The sequence below is a fragment of the Crocodylus porosus genome, unplaced genomic scaffold (genome assembly GCF_001723895.1).
Source record: "Crocodylus porosus isolate Cpor-Errol unplaced genomic scaffold, CroPor_comp1, whole genome shotgun sequence".
NCBI classification, from domain to species: Eukaryota; Metazoa; Chordata; order Crocodylia; family Crocodylidae; genus Crocodylus; species Crocodylus porosus.
Window position 1 is genome coordinate 7,281,212 of NW_017728951.1, and position 16,758 is coordinate 7,297,969.

Genomic DNA, 16,758 nt, shown 5'->3' on the forward strand with positions numbered 1-16,758 from the left:
AATGTATATGTGCTGCAAGGTATACATGTATTAACTATAAATATATCTCTCTTCCTAAATAAATTTGATAATGTGTGTGTGTGTGCTGTAAGGTATGTATAGAAAACAAATATATCTCCCTTCCTACATAAATTCTATAATGTATGTATGCTGCAAGCTTTAAATGTATAGAAGTAAAATATATTTCCCTTCCTATATAAATTAAACTCTGTAGTGTACTATCCTATCCAATATAATTATAAAATTGAACAGAATAAATCAATGAATATAATAATAAAATAAAAGCATCTGGAAGAAAAAAACGGTATTCTGGAATCCTTCTTGCTAGGCTAGGCTAGGCTAGGCTAGGCTAGCAAGTAGGAAATCCTTCAGATCAGTGCTAGTAGCCTTCGTTGTCTAATGCTCCTGAGCTGCTAGAAGATAGCTCAGTAACTGTCAGACCCCAAGGCAGAAAACAGGCCCGTTCAAATAATGCTGCCTGTTTTCCATCCCTCCCCCAGAGCACTGGGATTGGAAGGGACCTCAGGGAAGGATCGCAGTCACTGACCAGCTACACAGTCAATATGAGAGCAGTCCTTCCCCCCTTCTTCCTCCTCCCTCTCCTTACTTTCTGTTTCCCTGCAGGCAAGCCCAGCTTGAGCTTCAAAACTTAAAATGTTTTGAAACTTTCGAAATATTTTGACTGACCTCATTTCATTTCAAGGCTGTTTCGAAGCCCTTTGTTTCGTTTCAGTTTTGCTGTTTTGAGCTCAAAACAAGTCACTCACATCCATTTCAATATTTTTCAGTGCTTCTGCATCCAGCTGACTATCTCATTTTCTTCAGAGTTCATCTTAGAGCTTACCTATTGTCTCAGGCCTGTGATTACCAACTCTTAGGCAGAGGGGGGAGATAAAATCAGTCCCATTCTATGAATCTACCAGTTTCTTTAAGCTCTAAGTCTCTTCTTGATATATAGTCTTAGGACTTTTCATCCTAATATATTATCAATGCATGCTCTGTGTATGAAATATTTTTCCTATTCACTGTGCTCATATTTGTATTCTCAAGCTTGAGCTGGCTGTGACATGTTCTGTGATCGTTTTACATGAAAAATACTATAGAAAAGTAAGCTGCCTTTTACTATATAGAAAGGGCCTGATCCTCCTCCTCCATATCCATCACTCTACCTCCATGGTTATTATAAAGAGTTCCTTTTGATGTAAAACAGGTGTGAGAGAAGACTACATTCCTTTGTTCAGAAAAGCTACTGGGTCTGTTGCATGATGGATAAGATAAGTTCCAAGGTATTTACTTTTTTATTTCTGCTTTAGTACATTTCTCATCATGGCATCCTTGGGTTTCTTTTTTCTTTTTTATCATACAGATGAGCTGAGCTGCCTGACTGAGCACTTGTTAACCTTAACTTAATGTGAATCTGAAATTTAACCATGCATTTCCTTAAAGGGCACTAACCATTAAACAAAGATGGATGGCAAATTGTATATTTAAAGAGTTGATTATTTTCAGATAAAAGTTTATATTCTGGGTATGTAATTAAAAATAAAGTGTGTTTCTTTAACTTATGAGCAAAGTCCCTTTTTCATGCTGTTGTGGAAAGAAAAAGGGTATGGTACTTATAGCTGTTAAACACTTATAGGAAGTATTTTTCTCCCTTGTTCTTTCTGTGACTGAAAAAGAAAAAACGGGCACTATGTCAGCTTTTGAGTTACATGTGGATCAAGAGAATTTCCTTTAATGCATACTAAAAGTAGAATATTAAGTTAGTCATGACTGTGAAGCCTTCTCCATGAATAAAATGACTTTTAAGATTCACTGACGTAGAATGGAGCAGATTTAAACTGAAAAAAGATAGGTGGGTAGATGTGACAAAAAAAAATGCAAAATGAGTCCTAATAGGGTTTTAGAGTAATATGAAGATACTGATTTCTCCTTTCATCTATCTTTACTGTCTACTAAATTCACTGACTTCAATATACATTATATCAGATTGTATCCCAGTAGAGTCCAGGGCTATATTATGCTAAGTATGGTTTAAATTCACTAATGGTCCCACCTCCTAGGAGTTTATCTGTTTTGTTGAATTAAATGATAAAGGACGTGTATGCATGTTGCCCTATAGTGACCTACAGATGTGCTACGTTGCCATATTGTTCACTACAGCAATCATGTGGGTCTACATGTGATTGGCAGCTACGTCACCATAGTGGCATGCTCCCTGTTGTAGTGTACTGCTATGGTGACATAGAGGCGAAATCACACCGTCCACATGGCACAATAGGGGGGGTTACTGTGCCATGCTTTAGTACTTTCAAAAGGTACTTCTTATTTTGCTTTACTTCCAAAAGTAATTACTAAAGCATGGTGCTGTAGCAATGTTGCCATATGGTGATGTGTAGCTATGCCTAAAGGGTGGCAGAAAGGAAAATTTCCTATGTCTGGGCCACAAAAAGCTCAAGTGGTTTAAGGTCATACAGGAAGCCTGTCACAGAGCTGGGAATTAAACACAGGATTCTCAGTTCAGTACATAAATCATGAGATAATCCTTCCTCACTTCAGTGGATTTACTTTAAAGAATAAGCCTGGAGGACCAGACTCAAGTGGGGTGAGTTTTGAGGACAGTCAACAGAATGAGGCAAATCCATAAAAAAAAAAACAAGCATGCATCTTACCCAAACTAGCTAATGACTTTGTACTGTCATGAACAAATGTATCATTAGCACATTCATAGTGATGATACTGGGCAATCACTCGTGAACAAGTAAGATAGTCTTCTAAGGATCTTGATAGTGAGTTTGCAGGTGGCTCCATAGCTCAATTCCAGATCCACATGTCTTGTTGCAGTGAGGACAGAAGTTTCCAGAAGAGATGGGCACTGTGTTGCTGCGTTGAATGTTCTGATGTTCTTTTCGCTTGTTCCTCTTTTCCCTTTCTGTCTGTCGACGAGCTGTTTCAAAGTGTTGAGGGCCCTCCCAAAGAGGTCTTCCTCCATTTTGTCAGTCCTAAGAAAAGGTCTCCCAAGTGTTGATGTTGATGTTACACCTCTTCATGTTTGCCTTCAGGGTGTCTTTGAAGTGCTTTCTTTGACCTTCACTGACCTTCCTTCAGCTGTGAGAAAAAGATTCTCTTTGGAAGCTGGGAGTCAGGCATGTGAACAACACGACCTGTACAGTGAAATTGGTTTTGGATGATCATGGCCTCAATGCTGTTGGAATTTGCTTCAGCCAAAATGCTGATGTTTGTGTATCTATCCTCCCAGCTAATCCAAAGGATCTTGTGAAGGCACCATTGGTGGTACTTTTCCTAGCTCTTGAGATGCCTTCTGTATGTGGTCCAAGTTTCCTAGCCATACAGCAGGGTTGGAATGACAATGGCTCAATAAAACAAGATGTCATGATGTAAGAAGACTCTCTTAGATGTCCAAAGACTGCGCTCGTACATTTCAAGGGGTGTTGTATTTCCATTTCGATGTCTGCCTTCGATAAAATATGGCTTCGAAGATAGGTGAAGTGATCCATCATCTCCAGCAACTCTCCGTTGATTTGAATGGAGTGGGATGGGGGGACGGGGATTGTTTTTCCAGTTGGAGCAGGTTGGTAAAAGACTTAAGTTTTCCTGTTGTTTAGAGTTAGGCCAACACTCTTGTAGACTTCTAAGAATACATTAAGAATGATTTGGAGGTCTGTTTCAGCTTGAGCAATGACAGCATTGTCATCCGCATACTAAGGCTCTATTATGGACGTTGTCATGGTCTTCATTTTGGACTTGAGTTTGAGGTTTGTAACTTTCTGTGCCTGTCCTGTGCTCCCCACTTACATTTTTTTAGTCGCCCAGAGCTACCTGCAGTCTTGCAGCCTGACAGTTTGACCCCTGGCACTAGTTACCAAGACCACTGACGCTTCTCTTCTGCCATGTCTTTGTTGGAACTTTAATCTTGGGGAATGTTGTTAACTGCAGCTCAGTGGTATCTTGTTTGATCTGATTGTTAGTGTGAGGTCATTGGGACTCCGCCTCCCCTACACCCCACCTAGCGCCAACCCATTGTTACTCTGATGTTGTAGGAATGCCACTTTTTTTTTACCAGTCATGTCTCTTATCTCATCCTTGAAGATCCGCTGCTGCCTTGGCTCCACTCTCTGCAGCCAGACTTCCACATCACTTCTCCAGGTAAGTAGCCTGACTTCTCCAAGTCAGCCAGTAGGGGTAGCTCCTTATTCAGAGGCTGCCACCAGTCATCCCTTATGGGATCTAGCTCTCATATGCAGACTTCCTTCAGCTGCTGGGAACTCACTTCCTGCTCCCCCATTGGACTGGGGCGTGGGGCTTTTAGCTCTGCCCTGCCACCTCTGCTGGCAAGATGGCATCAGCATGCACTTATAAAGCACGTCCACACTGGCACCATCTTCTTTTCTTCTTCGAATGTCCTCGCCCCTGTTGACTGTGGCTTGGAATGTAGGACCTGTGGTGTGGCAAGCCCACCACCGCCACCATGCTCCCACAGCCTGGTGTTCTGTGGTGCTGCTGGCAGTGTCTAGAGTGCAGTGGTCCCACTGTTGCCACCATGTTCCTGTGGCTCGGCATGATGTGGGGTCACCAGCAGGGTTTGCGGCATGGCAATTTTGCCATCACCACCATGCTTCCATGGCGTGGCACGCCATGGTGATGCTGGTAAGGCCTGTGGCATGGGAATTCCACTATTGCCACCAGGCTTACACGGCACAGCAGCTCCACTGCTTCTGTCATGTATCTCCACCCTCAAGTTGCCTTGTGGTGTCCTGAGTGTGCCATCTTCTGGGCGTGCTTTGTCCACCTTCTGATCCTGCAGTGCTTTCTGCTCTGTTGGCCTTGCTGCTGATTCGCTACACGGAGATAAGAAATTGGCAACTTTGTTGTTCATGGCTTGTACCTGACAGAGAATTTAAAGGGAAGAAGAGCTAGTGCCCAACATATTATGCACCCATTATCACACTTAGACTTGTACAGCCACTGGAAAGGTGCATGGTCCATTATGAGTGTGAATTCCCATCCTATTAAATAATAACAGAAATATGCGACTACCCATTTAATAGTGAGACATTCCCTCTCGATTGTGGAATACCTGCACTATGCTGTATTTAATTTCCTACTTGCAAACACCACTGGTCTTTCAGCCCCATCTTCTCGTTGGCATAGGACTGCCCCCACAGCCATTCTGGATCCTTCAGTCTGTAGGATAAAAGACTTAAAAGTCAGGGGTCCTTAGGAATACGTCACTACATAAGTGTCTCTTGATATTCATAAAAGCCTCCTCTATTGGGGGCATCCAGCTTATCACACCCTGCACTTTGCCCTTTTTGGAGTCTGTCAAGGGTGTGTCCAACTCTGCAAAGCCTGATATAAATCTTTGATAATTGTTGGCCAAACCCAAAAAGGAGTGCGTTTGTTTGTTTGTGATGGTTTATATTTGTCTATGGTCTCTAGTTTACTTGCCAGTGGGTGTATGAGCCCCTGTCCCATGCAGAACCCAAGGTAGTTGGTCTCCCACATTCCTAATGCACACTGTTTACGATTTGTGGTTGTATCAAATTTGTGGGATTCTCATAATACTGCTTTCACATGCTGCAGATGTTCAGGTCATGATTGCAAATAAATTACGATATCATCGATATACACCACAGCGTACCTTGTATGTGGGCTAGGACATTATCTATCAGCCTTTGGAATGAGGCTGCAGCACCATGAAGGCCAAACAGCATCCTTGTACATTCAAATAATCCCCACGGCATGCCAAAAGCCATTTTTTTGCTGGTCCTTTCCTGCCATGGTGATCTGCCAGTAGCCCTTGGAACAATCCAGGGTAGAGATGTACTTTGCCTGACCTATTCGCTCCAGTAGCTCTTCTACATGGGGTATGGGGAATGCATCAAAATGTGCAACTGCGTTGAGATCCTTGAAATCCATGCATATCCTTAATGTCCCATTGGATTTCAGGATGACCACCATTGGGCTTCTACAGGGATTCTGAGATGGTATTATCACCCACTTTTTAAGCATTTTCTGTATCTCCTCATATACCCAAGCTTGTAGATGGTGGGGGACTGGTCTCCCAACTTTCCCTCCCAACTACCCATTTAGGCGTATTAATTTCATGTACTACACCCTAGCCTTTCCTGCGTCCTCGCTAAACACATCACCAAATTTAAAGATGATCTGTCCCAGCTCCTTTTGCTGCTCATCCATAAGGCAATCTCCTATTTCTATCATGCCCCCTTGTGTATTTCCTCCTATCTCAGGGCTTAGTTCTTCACTTACTTCTTCAGGACTCAGTAGCCATTCTCTGGCTCCTTCCAAGCCTTCAACAGGTTTACATGGTAGACCTGGTTTTCCCTTGCATGTCCTGGGTGTTATACTTCATAATCTATGGGCCCGGCCCTTCTTGTTATCTCAAAAGGCCCTTGCCACGTAGTTAATAGTTTATTTTCCAAGGAGGGAAGTAAAACCAGCACTTTATTCCTTGTGCCTTTTGATGGTTGGTAGCTTTCTGCCAATGCTGTGCTCTCTCTATGTGCACCTGGGATAACTGCTAGGCCTGCTCAAGGTGTTCAATCATCTCCTGTCTAAATTCATAGATTCATAGATTGTTAGGGGCTGGAAGGGACCTTGCAGATCATCGGGTCCAGCCCCCTCACTCTAGGCAGGAAGACAACTAGGGTTAATTGACCCCAGCAAGGTGACTATCTAGTCTCCTTTTGAAAACCTCCAGGGTAGGCGATTGCACCACCTCTGAAGGGAGTCTATTCCCGTCTGGACACCCTGACTGTGAAGGAGTTTTTCCTGGTATTAAGCCTGAAGCGGCCTGCCAGGAGTTTGTATCCATTGGTCCTGGTCTTCCCCAGGGGTGCCCTAGTGAACAGGTGTTCACCAAGCTCCTGATGCACTCCTCTGATATAGCAGTAAGCCACTATCAAGTCCCCTCTCTGGGACAATGACACAACTTTGCTTCACTCCAGTTTTGACCTCAAATGGTTCTGTTTGATTCCCATTGCTGAGAACCCTTGCTGACATTGTTGTGGAGAAGTCTCAGAACACCGATGAATTTGTTTTGGACAGGATTGTACATAGGGCTTCATGGTTTACAGGCTCAAAGGCTTTAGAGAGGTTGATGAAGGCCAAATGGAGAAGTCGATTATGCTCGTGACACTTCTCCTGGATTTGACGTGCTGCAAAGATCATGTTTGCAGTTCCTCAAGATGGTCTAAAGCCGCTTTGAAATTCTGGAAGAATTTCTTCTGCAAGTGGGAGAAGGCAGTTAACAAGGATACAGGTGATGACTTTCACAGCTGTGGCCAACAATGAGATGCCTCGGTAGTTTCCACAATCAGCTCTGTCCCTGTTCTTGAAGATGGTATCAAGGCATCCCTTGGGTCAGCTAGGACTTTTTCCTTGTTCCAGATTTTAAGGATGAGGACATGAAGCTGACACACAAGTTGTTCTCTTCCTCCTTTGAAAATATCTGCAGGTATTCCATCAACACCAGCTGCCTTGTTAGTCTTCATTTTCCTGATGGCACTCCTGACCCCTCCCAGGGTAGGCGGCAAACCGAGCTCTTCTCTGATTGCTTTTGTGTAAAATTGTTGATCTTATCTTCATTGACAGTTGAGTCATGATTCAGAAGGCCCTGGAAATGTTCTTTCCAGCAAACATTGATGGATTTGCTGTCTTTCAGGAGTGTTGTTCCATCCTTTCGTCTTAGAGGATTAAGACCATGAGTGCTGGGGCTGTAGACAGATTTGGTAGCACTGAAGAAGCCACGAGTGTCACAGATGGCAGCAAAATGTTTGATTTCTTTTGATTTCTGAATCCACCACTCATTCTTCAGTTCTTGTGTTCTCCTTTGAACCTCAGATTTTGCTTGTTGGTGTGCATTTTTTTTATGGCAAAGTTGATGTCACTCTGCTGGGCACAAAGCTTTCCATTTTCTGTCAATGAGACCTTGAATTTCAGTCATTTTGTCAAATCAGTCTTGATGTTTCCTGGTCTTGTAGCCTATAGTATTTTAACAGGATGAAAGAACAGCTGTCTCGAGTCCCATCAAGTACTCCTTGACTCCTTCTGAGTGCTCTGTCGGTAGTGTCTCATTCAGAAGTTGGTGGAATTCTCACTGCTTGAGTGCATCCTTCAAGCACTTGATGTTTACCTTGTGCCTGATCTGCTTCCTTTGCATTCTTCGTTTAGGAGCAATCCTGATGGACATTCAGGAATTGATGAGGCAATGGTCAATCCAACAGTCATCAGCAATAGTCATAGCTCTCATAGTCAAGACATCCTGATGATCGTGAGTTCAAACAATCACATAGTTGATTAAATGCCAGTGTTTCCAGGATGTCTTGAACTTGTTCCTTTGATGGAACAGTGTATTTGTGATGACAAGTCTGTTGTCTCTGGACTTCATCAGGAGAAGGACCCTGTTAGCATTTGAATTGCCAATGCCTTCTTTTCTGATAGAAAAAGTATCATTAGCACACTCATAGTATACAGGTGTTGACTTCACTACCTTGGCACAGATGCCTTAGTACTACCTTGATACAAAAGGAAGCAAGCTATGACCTGAAGAGGAGATTCGTGCTTTATGACCACCACCTCAAATACTTAGCAGAGAAATCAGTGATGTTCTGTTTCGCTTCACCACTTTGCACAGCTACTCAGTGCCCAGCTCTGCTACTCAGGCTTGACACTGCTCTGGTGTTGCATGTCTGTCTCTGGGGATAAAATACGGATCATTACACTTTTTTTCTTGTATTTATGTTTCTTTCCCTCCCATTCATTGACTTTATATTCCAGGTTGTCCCTTAGTCTTCCTATCTCCACTTGTATGTATACCTCCTTTGTATTTGTATTGGACTGTAATGAATTCATTTTTAATCTTTTGCATCCTAGTGTTCTCCACCTAGTCCACTTTAATAATGTGTGCCTTCACTACAGGCTTCAGAGCCCTTTTTCATATTAACAACTTTTTTCCATTTCATATAAATATGTTCACTCTTTTGTTGTGTCGGCTGTTTTTTTCTACAGTCCATTATTCTTGACAGCCTCATGGTAAAAATCTCATATTCAATATTCTTCTCTTTTTAGCCTGCACTCTACTGATATTTTGTATATTATGTTATGTAATGCTCTACCACTTTGTTACAAAAGCTATGTTTGAATATATAGATTTGTAATAAAATCAGCTTATTAACTTAGTACTGTGCGATGGGAGCACAAACGTCTTTATTCATATAATCACCCCAAATAGAGAAATCATCCCTGTGAAAGTACTTAAATGTGTCACGTCCCATTGAGGTCCATAAGACTTCCAAAACAAGTGTTTAAATTTAAGCATATGCTTAAATTTTTTCCTGAATCAGTCCATAGTACCCAATTGCAAGGCTTTCTACCACCTTTGTATAGGTAGAAAGCCATGACCCCTTACCACAGGCAGAAGTTTAAATGAAAAAATCCAACTGTACAACTAAATAGCTTGTTGAAGGCAGTAATCACAGGCAGAGAGATCTTTAGTGACATCTATGTGTATTCCTAAAATGCCACCTGATTTTGCCCCATATAAACATTGATTTATTACTTTGTCACACAAGTAGACCCAGAGTGTATAAGAGTGTATAAGTAATAGAAGCAGACTGGCATGGAATGCCCTTGAGGCAGAGGTGACAGCCTACCAGTAAGAGGGTTTACCAAGTGTTGTTTTACCCTGGAAAGGGGGATGGAGGTTGGTTGGGAGGGGTTGTTTCTTAAGCAGATGCTTGCCTTTTTATTGTTATAATTAAACTGGTGGACCAGGTGTGGCTAAAATGGTGTGACGAGGAGAGGCACAAGGGTGCCCAAAGGACACATGGGTGTTTTGAGCCCTGCAAGTGGGAACAGAGAAGGTAAAAGCCTGAGTAACAAAGGCAATAGAGATGGCCTGAGGTTGGGAAGGCTTGGGCCAGGCCCCGGGAAGGGCAAAAAAGGGCTGGTGCCCAGGAGTCGAAGGTTGGTACAGTGGACCTAGCCCAAAGTGGGGCCCAGCCAGAGAAAGGGGGCCAGAGCTAGGAAGACTGATGCCCCAGCAAGGGATTGGAGACCTGAGTCAAGTATTGTATTTGGGGCAAGCTGCCCAGCTGAAGTGCTAATTGGTATCACCTGCGAGGCATAAGTGTGGCTGTAGGGGAGAAAGGAGGCCTCAAATTTAGCCCTCAAGGCCAGCAAGGTCCGGCCCTGAGAAGGGCAATCAAGGCAAAGCTAGAGAGGGAGGAAGAAAGAGAGAGCCCCATGGACCCATCAGCCCTGGGAGGCAACTTCCCTCATTACTTTTCTTTAACATCAAGGCATGGCAGGATAGTGAGCAGGTTGACACCCAAGGAAAATTGAGTAGGGAGGACAGGATAGAGGTGGCCACTAGAGGGCATCATGGCGGCCCTCAGACACCATCTTGTTCCAAGTACTCATAGAGGGAATAGCACAATTTATATAAAATTTTGGCTAATTTCTTTGTTGGGGCCAATTTTGTGGGATTAATATATGTATAGAATTAATACCAAAAGCATCCTGCAACATATAATAGCTAAACTCACCAAACTCTCAAGTCACCACCTCCTAAAACTTGAATGAAATACCATATCGTAGAGTTGGTTAAGAAAACATGTTTTCATATATAAGTAGGCTCAAGCCCTCTTCCAGTTTCCAAAATAATTAATGGCATAAATTAGTCACAGTTGTCACCAATAAATGTTGACTGACATTTCATTATAGCTAGTATCTCTAATTCCACTCTTCAGTAAATATTGCCTCTTTCTGACAACCATTGTGGTGCTGAACTGATCCAGGAACGCAATTATGATTTCAAGGTTTACAGATTAACTAATGAGTCCTGACTACCACATTTCTACCAGTCTGTTAGAAGCTTCTTCTTAGCACCTGTTTTAAACAATTGAACCTTATAAATCACGGATTCTTAGAGACTTAAATTAAAATTTCATATTTCAAGCTGTGAGACTATGGAGGCTTATAGCCCACTCTGTAGTAATTTATTTGTACAGAAGATATCAATCTTGAAGATCAAGTTCAGTTACTATAGCAATATTCTGTGTGTATGTAATATATATTTATAAATGGTTTAGTGGTTTTTTTGATACCCACATTTTAAAAAAAAAATGCTATAAACCAAATCTCTATGTTTTATAGAACTATATTCTTTCTTCTGGGATTCCAGTGTTACATGCAAATCATTTAAAGCTTTTGCTGTTCTAACCAGAATCCCTCAAAAATATTTTCGTCTACAGTCCAGCTGGCTAGAATTTGTCCATTGTAAAACACACATTTTCTTTTTTTATTATTTGTACAGAATATAAATTAATCTAGTATATGCAAAATTTACAACCAATGGATTTGGAGGGTAGATCTTGCTAGAGGAGTATTGTACACCTGATTAAGAAACAAATTGCTTCATTAGCTATGTACACAGGTAATAGTATATGCACAGTTAATGGGGCAGCAGTTCAGTTTCTCAGAGTTGAATGACATCTCACTATTACAGACAGTATTTATTCTTAGAATCTCACCATGAAGATTTGAAATGTCATTCCTTTTAAAATTGAGAATCAGCCGGTGTTTGCTGTTGTTTGATTGAGTTATAAAACAGTATGGTTTATTTTTATACTGGATCCCTTTTACATGGCAACACAAAACGAAATGATATCTTACAGAGAGGGTCAACTATAATCTCAGATAAAAAGAAAGGAAGGTCAAAAGGGAAATTTTTAAGAGAAGGATTCCAGTATTGTTAGGGAAGGTAGGAAAAGAAAGTGAGCATAGTACATCAGAACTGGGTAACCAAGGTTAAAGTGTATGTCCCAATTGCACACGGTTGAAAGGGAGGAACAAGGAAGATGGAGCTGGAGAACACTCATCTTGCAAGAGAAGGTGGCTGTCATTTAGAAATTAAAAGAGTTCAAGCAAAATTTATTCATCAAAGGCACATCTGCAGTGAGAGATGTATATTGCTAGGGTTTTTAAAGCAAAACTTTATAAAGGTTTCAATGAAAGCTAGAGAGCAAGGTCTGTAAAATAGCAGGAGCGAGGCCTGAGTCTTTTAATCCAAATGGCTGAGACTGCTCTAGTGAGCTGAGAAGAAATCAGGATTGGAGCCAAAAGTTTCTCATTTCACTGAGACATGCTCCATAAATTCCTAGTCTGTGAGAGAACTAGGAAAGGTTCTGCTCTTGATGATGTTAAATGGATTCTTGCTCTGTCTCACAGACAGGTGAAATGATACCTGAAAATGATGCAACTGCAGACTTGAATGTGTCATTGAAGAGTCTATCATGTATGGGTAGTGGGGTGGGACGGTGGCAGTGTTGCAGTCAGCTGGAGATGTCAGAAGAAGCCTTCATGGAGCAGCTAAATATTGCTGATTCCTTGTTGCAAATTTGTCTTACTAATTCTGTCCTAATTTAAAAAAGGAGGAAGGTGGAAACACCCTTTTAACATAGGTACTGCAGGAAGGACAGGGAATCCTGACATACTTAGGAACAAATTTAGACTGAGGTTTACCTTTTTTTAAATTTCTTCCTAGAAGGACTTGCATCTAGATATCAATTCTGGGTCAGTGAGTTCATCTCTGGATAAGTTGGAAACTCTTTTGTTTCTAGTCAGAATGCTGAAACTTTCATATAAGAAGCAAATTTGCCCACCTGCCTTGGTTTATTATTCCTCCTTTTCCTTTCTCTTTCTATCTGTAGGCATTGGAGGGATGGGGGGGGCACGTTCTCCCTCTCCCCGATAGGGCCATCTCCAACACTGACGCCACCGGTGGCTTCTGCAGGTGCTCACCAGCCCCGTCCCCATCACTGACACCCCCAGCAGCTTCTGCAGGTGCTTTCCCAGACTCAGGAGGCACCAGTCTCCCATGTCTGTAGGTGAAGGGTTATATTTAGAACAGGATGTTAGATATACTCAGCCTGATTTTCCTCACGTCAGTTTAACACAAATCCATTGGCAACGTGTAGGGGGTTCATGAGGGTGCATGTGCACCCCCTGAACTTGGCAGGGCACCCCCTGCAAAAAGCGCTGCCGATACCGCTGCTGGCCGCCGCCCACCCCCCAGCCATTGGCACCGCTGCAGCCGCCTGCCACCACCATGCACAACACTGCCACCACCACCTGTGGGAGTTTGCTGTGCCCTCCAGCCTCTGGGAGCACGTGGCATTCATGACTACATCAGTAGTGATTCCTGATTTACAGTGGTTTAAGTGATAACTGAATCAGCTATTGTGACGTACACATCTTACCCAATCTGTGAGCCAGAAAGTATGAATAACCATGGGCTGATCATCAGATTCCTGGAATTTACTTTGGACACTAGGCATAACTCCATGTGCATAACATGGAGAGTGATTTCAGTTAGATTCCAGCAACTACATACATCCCCTCAGTACCTTCAAGTGGAAGGTATAGGGCTGAAAACTATCTGTTTCAGTGGGGGAAGGAAGGAGCTAATATTCCATTATGGAGCTACATATCTACAGAATTCTTAAACTTGCACATGGTTCAGGGGAGTGATATGAAAGGCTGCACACTGTGAAGGTCCAGGTATGGTAGGATGGCATAGAGCAAGACTGTAGCAAGAACCTTGACTTCATTTCTGCCCTCATCTTATATTTATTCAGATTTATTTTTTATATCAATGCTAGGCTCTCTTTCAGTGATTTTTATATTAGATCAGTTCTCCTTTTCTGTGGTGATGAACATTTTTATGTTGAGAGAAAGAGAAAATACTCAGTAAATAATATGGTAGCATAAAAGTGATGTTATAGCTATGATCATTCAGCAATTATGTGTGGGGCAAGTATTTCTTAGGGTGATATCTTATTGGACCATCTGTGTAGTTGAGTTAGATGAGTTTTCAAATACAAGACAAACTCTACTGTATGGTTAGTCCAACAAAAGGTAGCACCCTAAAAAATCTTTGCTTCTTGCAAAATAAGTAACACTGCCGGTAAATAGCTTTTTTGATATTGCAGTATTAATCTAAGTCATGTGACTGGCTCTGCATGTAGAGCATTAACTCAGTTACAGCATATGTTCATTCTCTCTGTTTCTTCTCTAATATGTATTGTGGACACCTTGTGCATAATCTATTCTGTTTCTATGCCATGCTCAACTGCTGTGAGGCATGCCCTACCCACTTCTTTCTGTACCATGCATGCCAAATTGTAGAAATGAGCCAGTGTAACCACCTTGGGTATAGTCTTCAGCAGAGCACCAGTCAGGACCACTGAGAAAGACAACCTGGGGTTGGCACTGGGGCCAGGAACAGATATGAAAGGCAGCCAGACCCTTTCAGTGGCCCATACCAGGCACTAGGGGGCTCTAAAGCTCACCTCCCAGCTTGCTGGCCAGTGCAGATAGCTGGGAGATGGGTGATTTCTAGGGCTGTGCAAAGCTTTGGATTGCGATTCAGATTCAGAGATGATTTGAATGATTCAAAGGCCGAATCTATGAATCTGAATCTAACTTCAATCCTGGGGAAACTCTTTGAGAAGATTATCAAGGAACACATCTGTGATGGGCCAGCATCAGGGATGATGCTCAAGGGCAACCAGCACAGTTTCATTAGGGACAGGTCCTGTCAGACCAACCTGATTGCCTTTTACGATCAGGTCACGAAAGCATTGGACACTGATGTCGTGGTGGATGTAGTCTTTCTGGGCTTCAGCAATACCTTTGACACAGTCTCCCACCCCATTCTCATTAAAAAACTAGGTGACTTTGGCATTGATGCCTCCACAGTCAGATGGATTGTAAGTTAGCTGAAGGGTCATACTTAGAGGGTGGTGGTGGATGGGTCATTTTTTGCCCTGGAGGGAAGTGGGCATTGGAGTCCCCCAGGGCTCGGTCCTTGGGCCTGCACTGTTCAATTTCTTTATTAGTGACTTGGACGATGGGGTCAAAAATCACCTTGTGAAAATTCGCTAATGACACCATGATTTGGGGTGAGGTGAGCACGCTAGTATGAAAGGATAGATTGCAGCAGGACCTGGACAAGTTACAGGGGTGAGCTAATGAAAATAGGATGGATTTCAATATAGACAAGTGCAGGGTGCTGCACTTGGGCAGTAGGAACCAGCAGCACACTTATAAGCTGGGAAACTCCTTCCTCAAGAGCATGGGGGCGGAAAGAGATCTTGGAGTCATTATTGACTCCAGTATGAACATGGGCCAACAATGTGAGGTCACAGTCAGTAGGGCTAACCATACCTTGTTGTGCATCTATAGATGCATCTTAAGCAGGGACAAGGAGGTGTTCCTCCCCCTCTGTGACACTGGTCAGGCCGCAGCTGGAGTACTGTGTTCTATTCTGGGCCCCACACTTCAGGAGGGATATGGACAGCATTGAGAAGGTTCAAAGGAGGGCCACCCACATGATCTGGGGACAGCAGGGCAGACCCTACAAAAAGAGGCTACGGGACCTTAACCTATTCGGCCTTCACAAGAGAAGGCTGAGGGGGGACCTAGTGGCTGCCTATAAGCTCACTAGGGGGGACCAGCAGGGTTTGGGAGAGACCTTGTTCCCCCGAGCGCCCCCTGGGGTAACAAGGAATAACAGCCACAGGTTATTAGAGAGTAGGTTTAGACTAGACATCCGAAGGCACTACTTCACAGTCAGGGCAGCTAGGATCTGGAACCAACTTCCAAGGGAAGTGGTGCTGGCTCCTACCCTGGGGGTCTTTAAGAGGAGGCTTGACGTCTACCTGGCTGGGGTCATTTGAGCCCGGTTTTCTCTCCTGCCCAGGGCAGGAAGTCGGACTAGAAGATCTACAAGGTCCCTTCTGACCCTACTTCTATGAATCTATGAATCAAATTGCTAGAAGCTTTAGGCTTTCCAAATTGATTCGGAGTTTCCAAAGTGATTTGGAAAAGATTCGGAGATTCAGCCATAGGGTATAATAGGGAATCAATGAAATATCTATAACTTTGTTGGTTTTCAGCTGATTTGGATGAAACTTGCAGGGGTGGTAGCTGCTGCTAAGGGCATGAAGCCTGTCAAGGTTCAAGGTGATAGGTGCAGGGGTTTCTGGGAAACTGCACCTCAAGCTGCTGACAAGCAAAACTTGTGCTAGGGCCTGCTGCAGCCACAGTCTGCTAGCTGTCAAGGAGATAGGTGCAGGAGGAGTCTGGGGCCCTGCACCTCTGGCCACAGGCAGGCAAAAATCATGACATAAGTGCTTGTGGGATTGTGTATGTGTTCAGGTACGCCCTTTCTGGTGCTGGGGCCTCTGCACAACATGGCATTGTGCCCCCGTGAGACCTCCTCGTCCCCTACAAGAGACGGCAGGTCAAAATAACTTATCTGGCTCAATATCAATAGCACCAGCAGCATCAAAGGTACCCAGACAGAACTGTCACAGAGCCTTTCTTTTTATAAAGGAATTGACAGCAAGAAGTAAAGATGTTGTGTTGGATATATGTTACTCGTGGTGTGTGATGGCTTATCTTGTGTTTTTATGTTTATTACGAAAAAACTGAAATAGTTAGAAAAATATATCTGAGGAAGCTTTCAGGTTGAAAAACCATTTGTCAGGCTGAGAAACTATGTGCAGTTGGTGTGTCTCCTGGTCTTGGATGGAAAGAATAGTAAAGAAGCCAGAGGTCAGCCTGGCATGCAATGTAGACAAGAAAGCCAGTCAGTGAAAATGGAAATGGAGGCGTCAGGGGGTGAGGGACAGGTTGGGGAGATAGGGG

General features: G+C 43.1%; 1 protein-coding gene across 5 annotated transcripts in view; it reads left to right on the forward strand.

Moving 5' to 3' along the window:
* The window catches only part of ADAM12 (ADAM metallopeptidase domain 12), a 335,949-nt gene that overhangs the window by 25,962 nt on the left and 293,229 nt on the right, over positions 1 to 16,758 (forward strand). For 4 of the 5 annotated variants that reach the window (XM_019555704.1, XM_019555701.1, XM_019555702.1 and 1 more), the window contains one exon: positions 4,111 to 4,167. The exons of the other annotated variant lie outside the window; for it this stretch is intronic. In XM_019555704.1, coding sequence (XP_019411249.1) covers positions 4,111 to 4,167 — 57 coding nt within the window. The remainder of the gene's footprint in view (positions 1 to 4,110; positions 4,168 to 16,758) is intronic. 5 annotated transcript variants of the gene reach the window in all.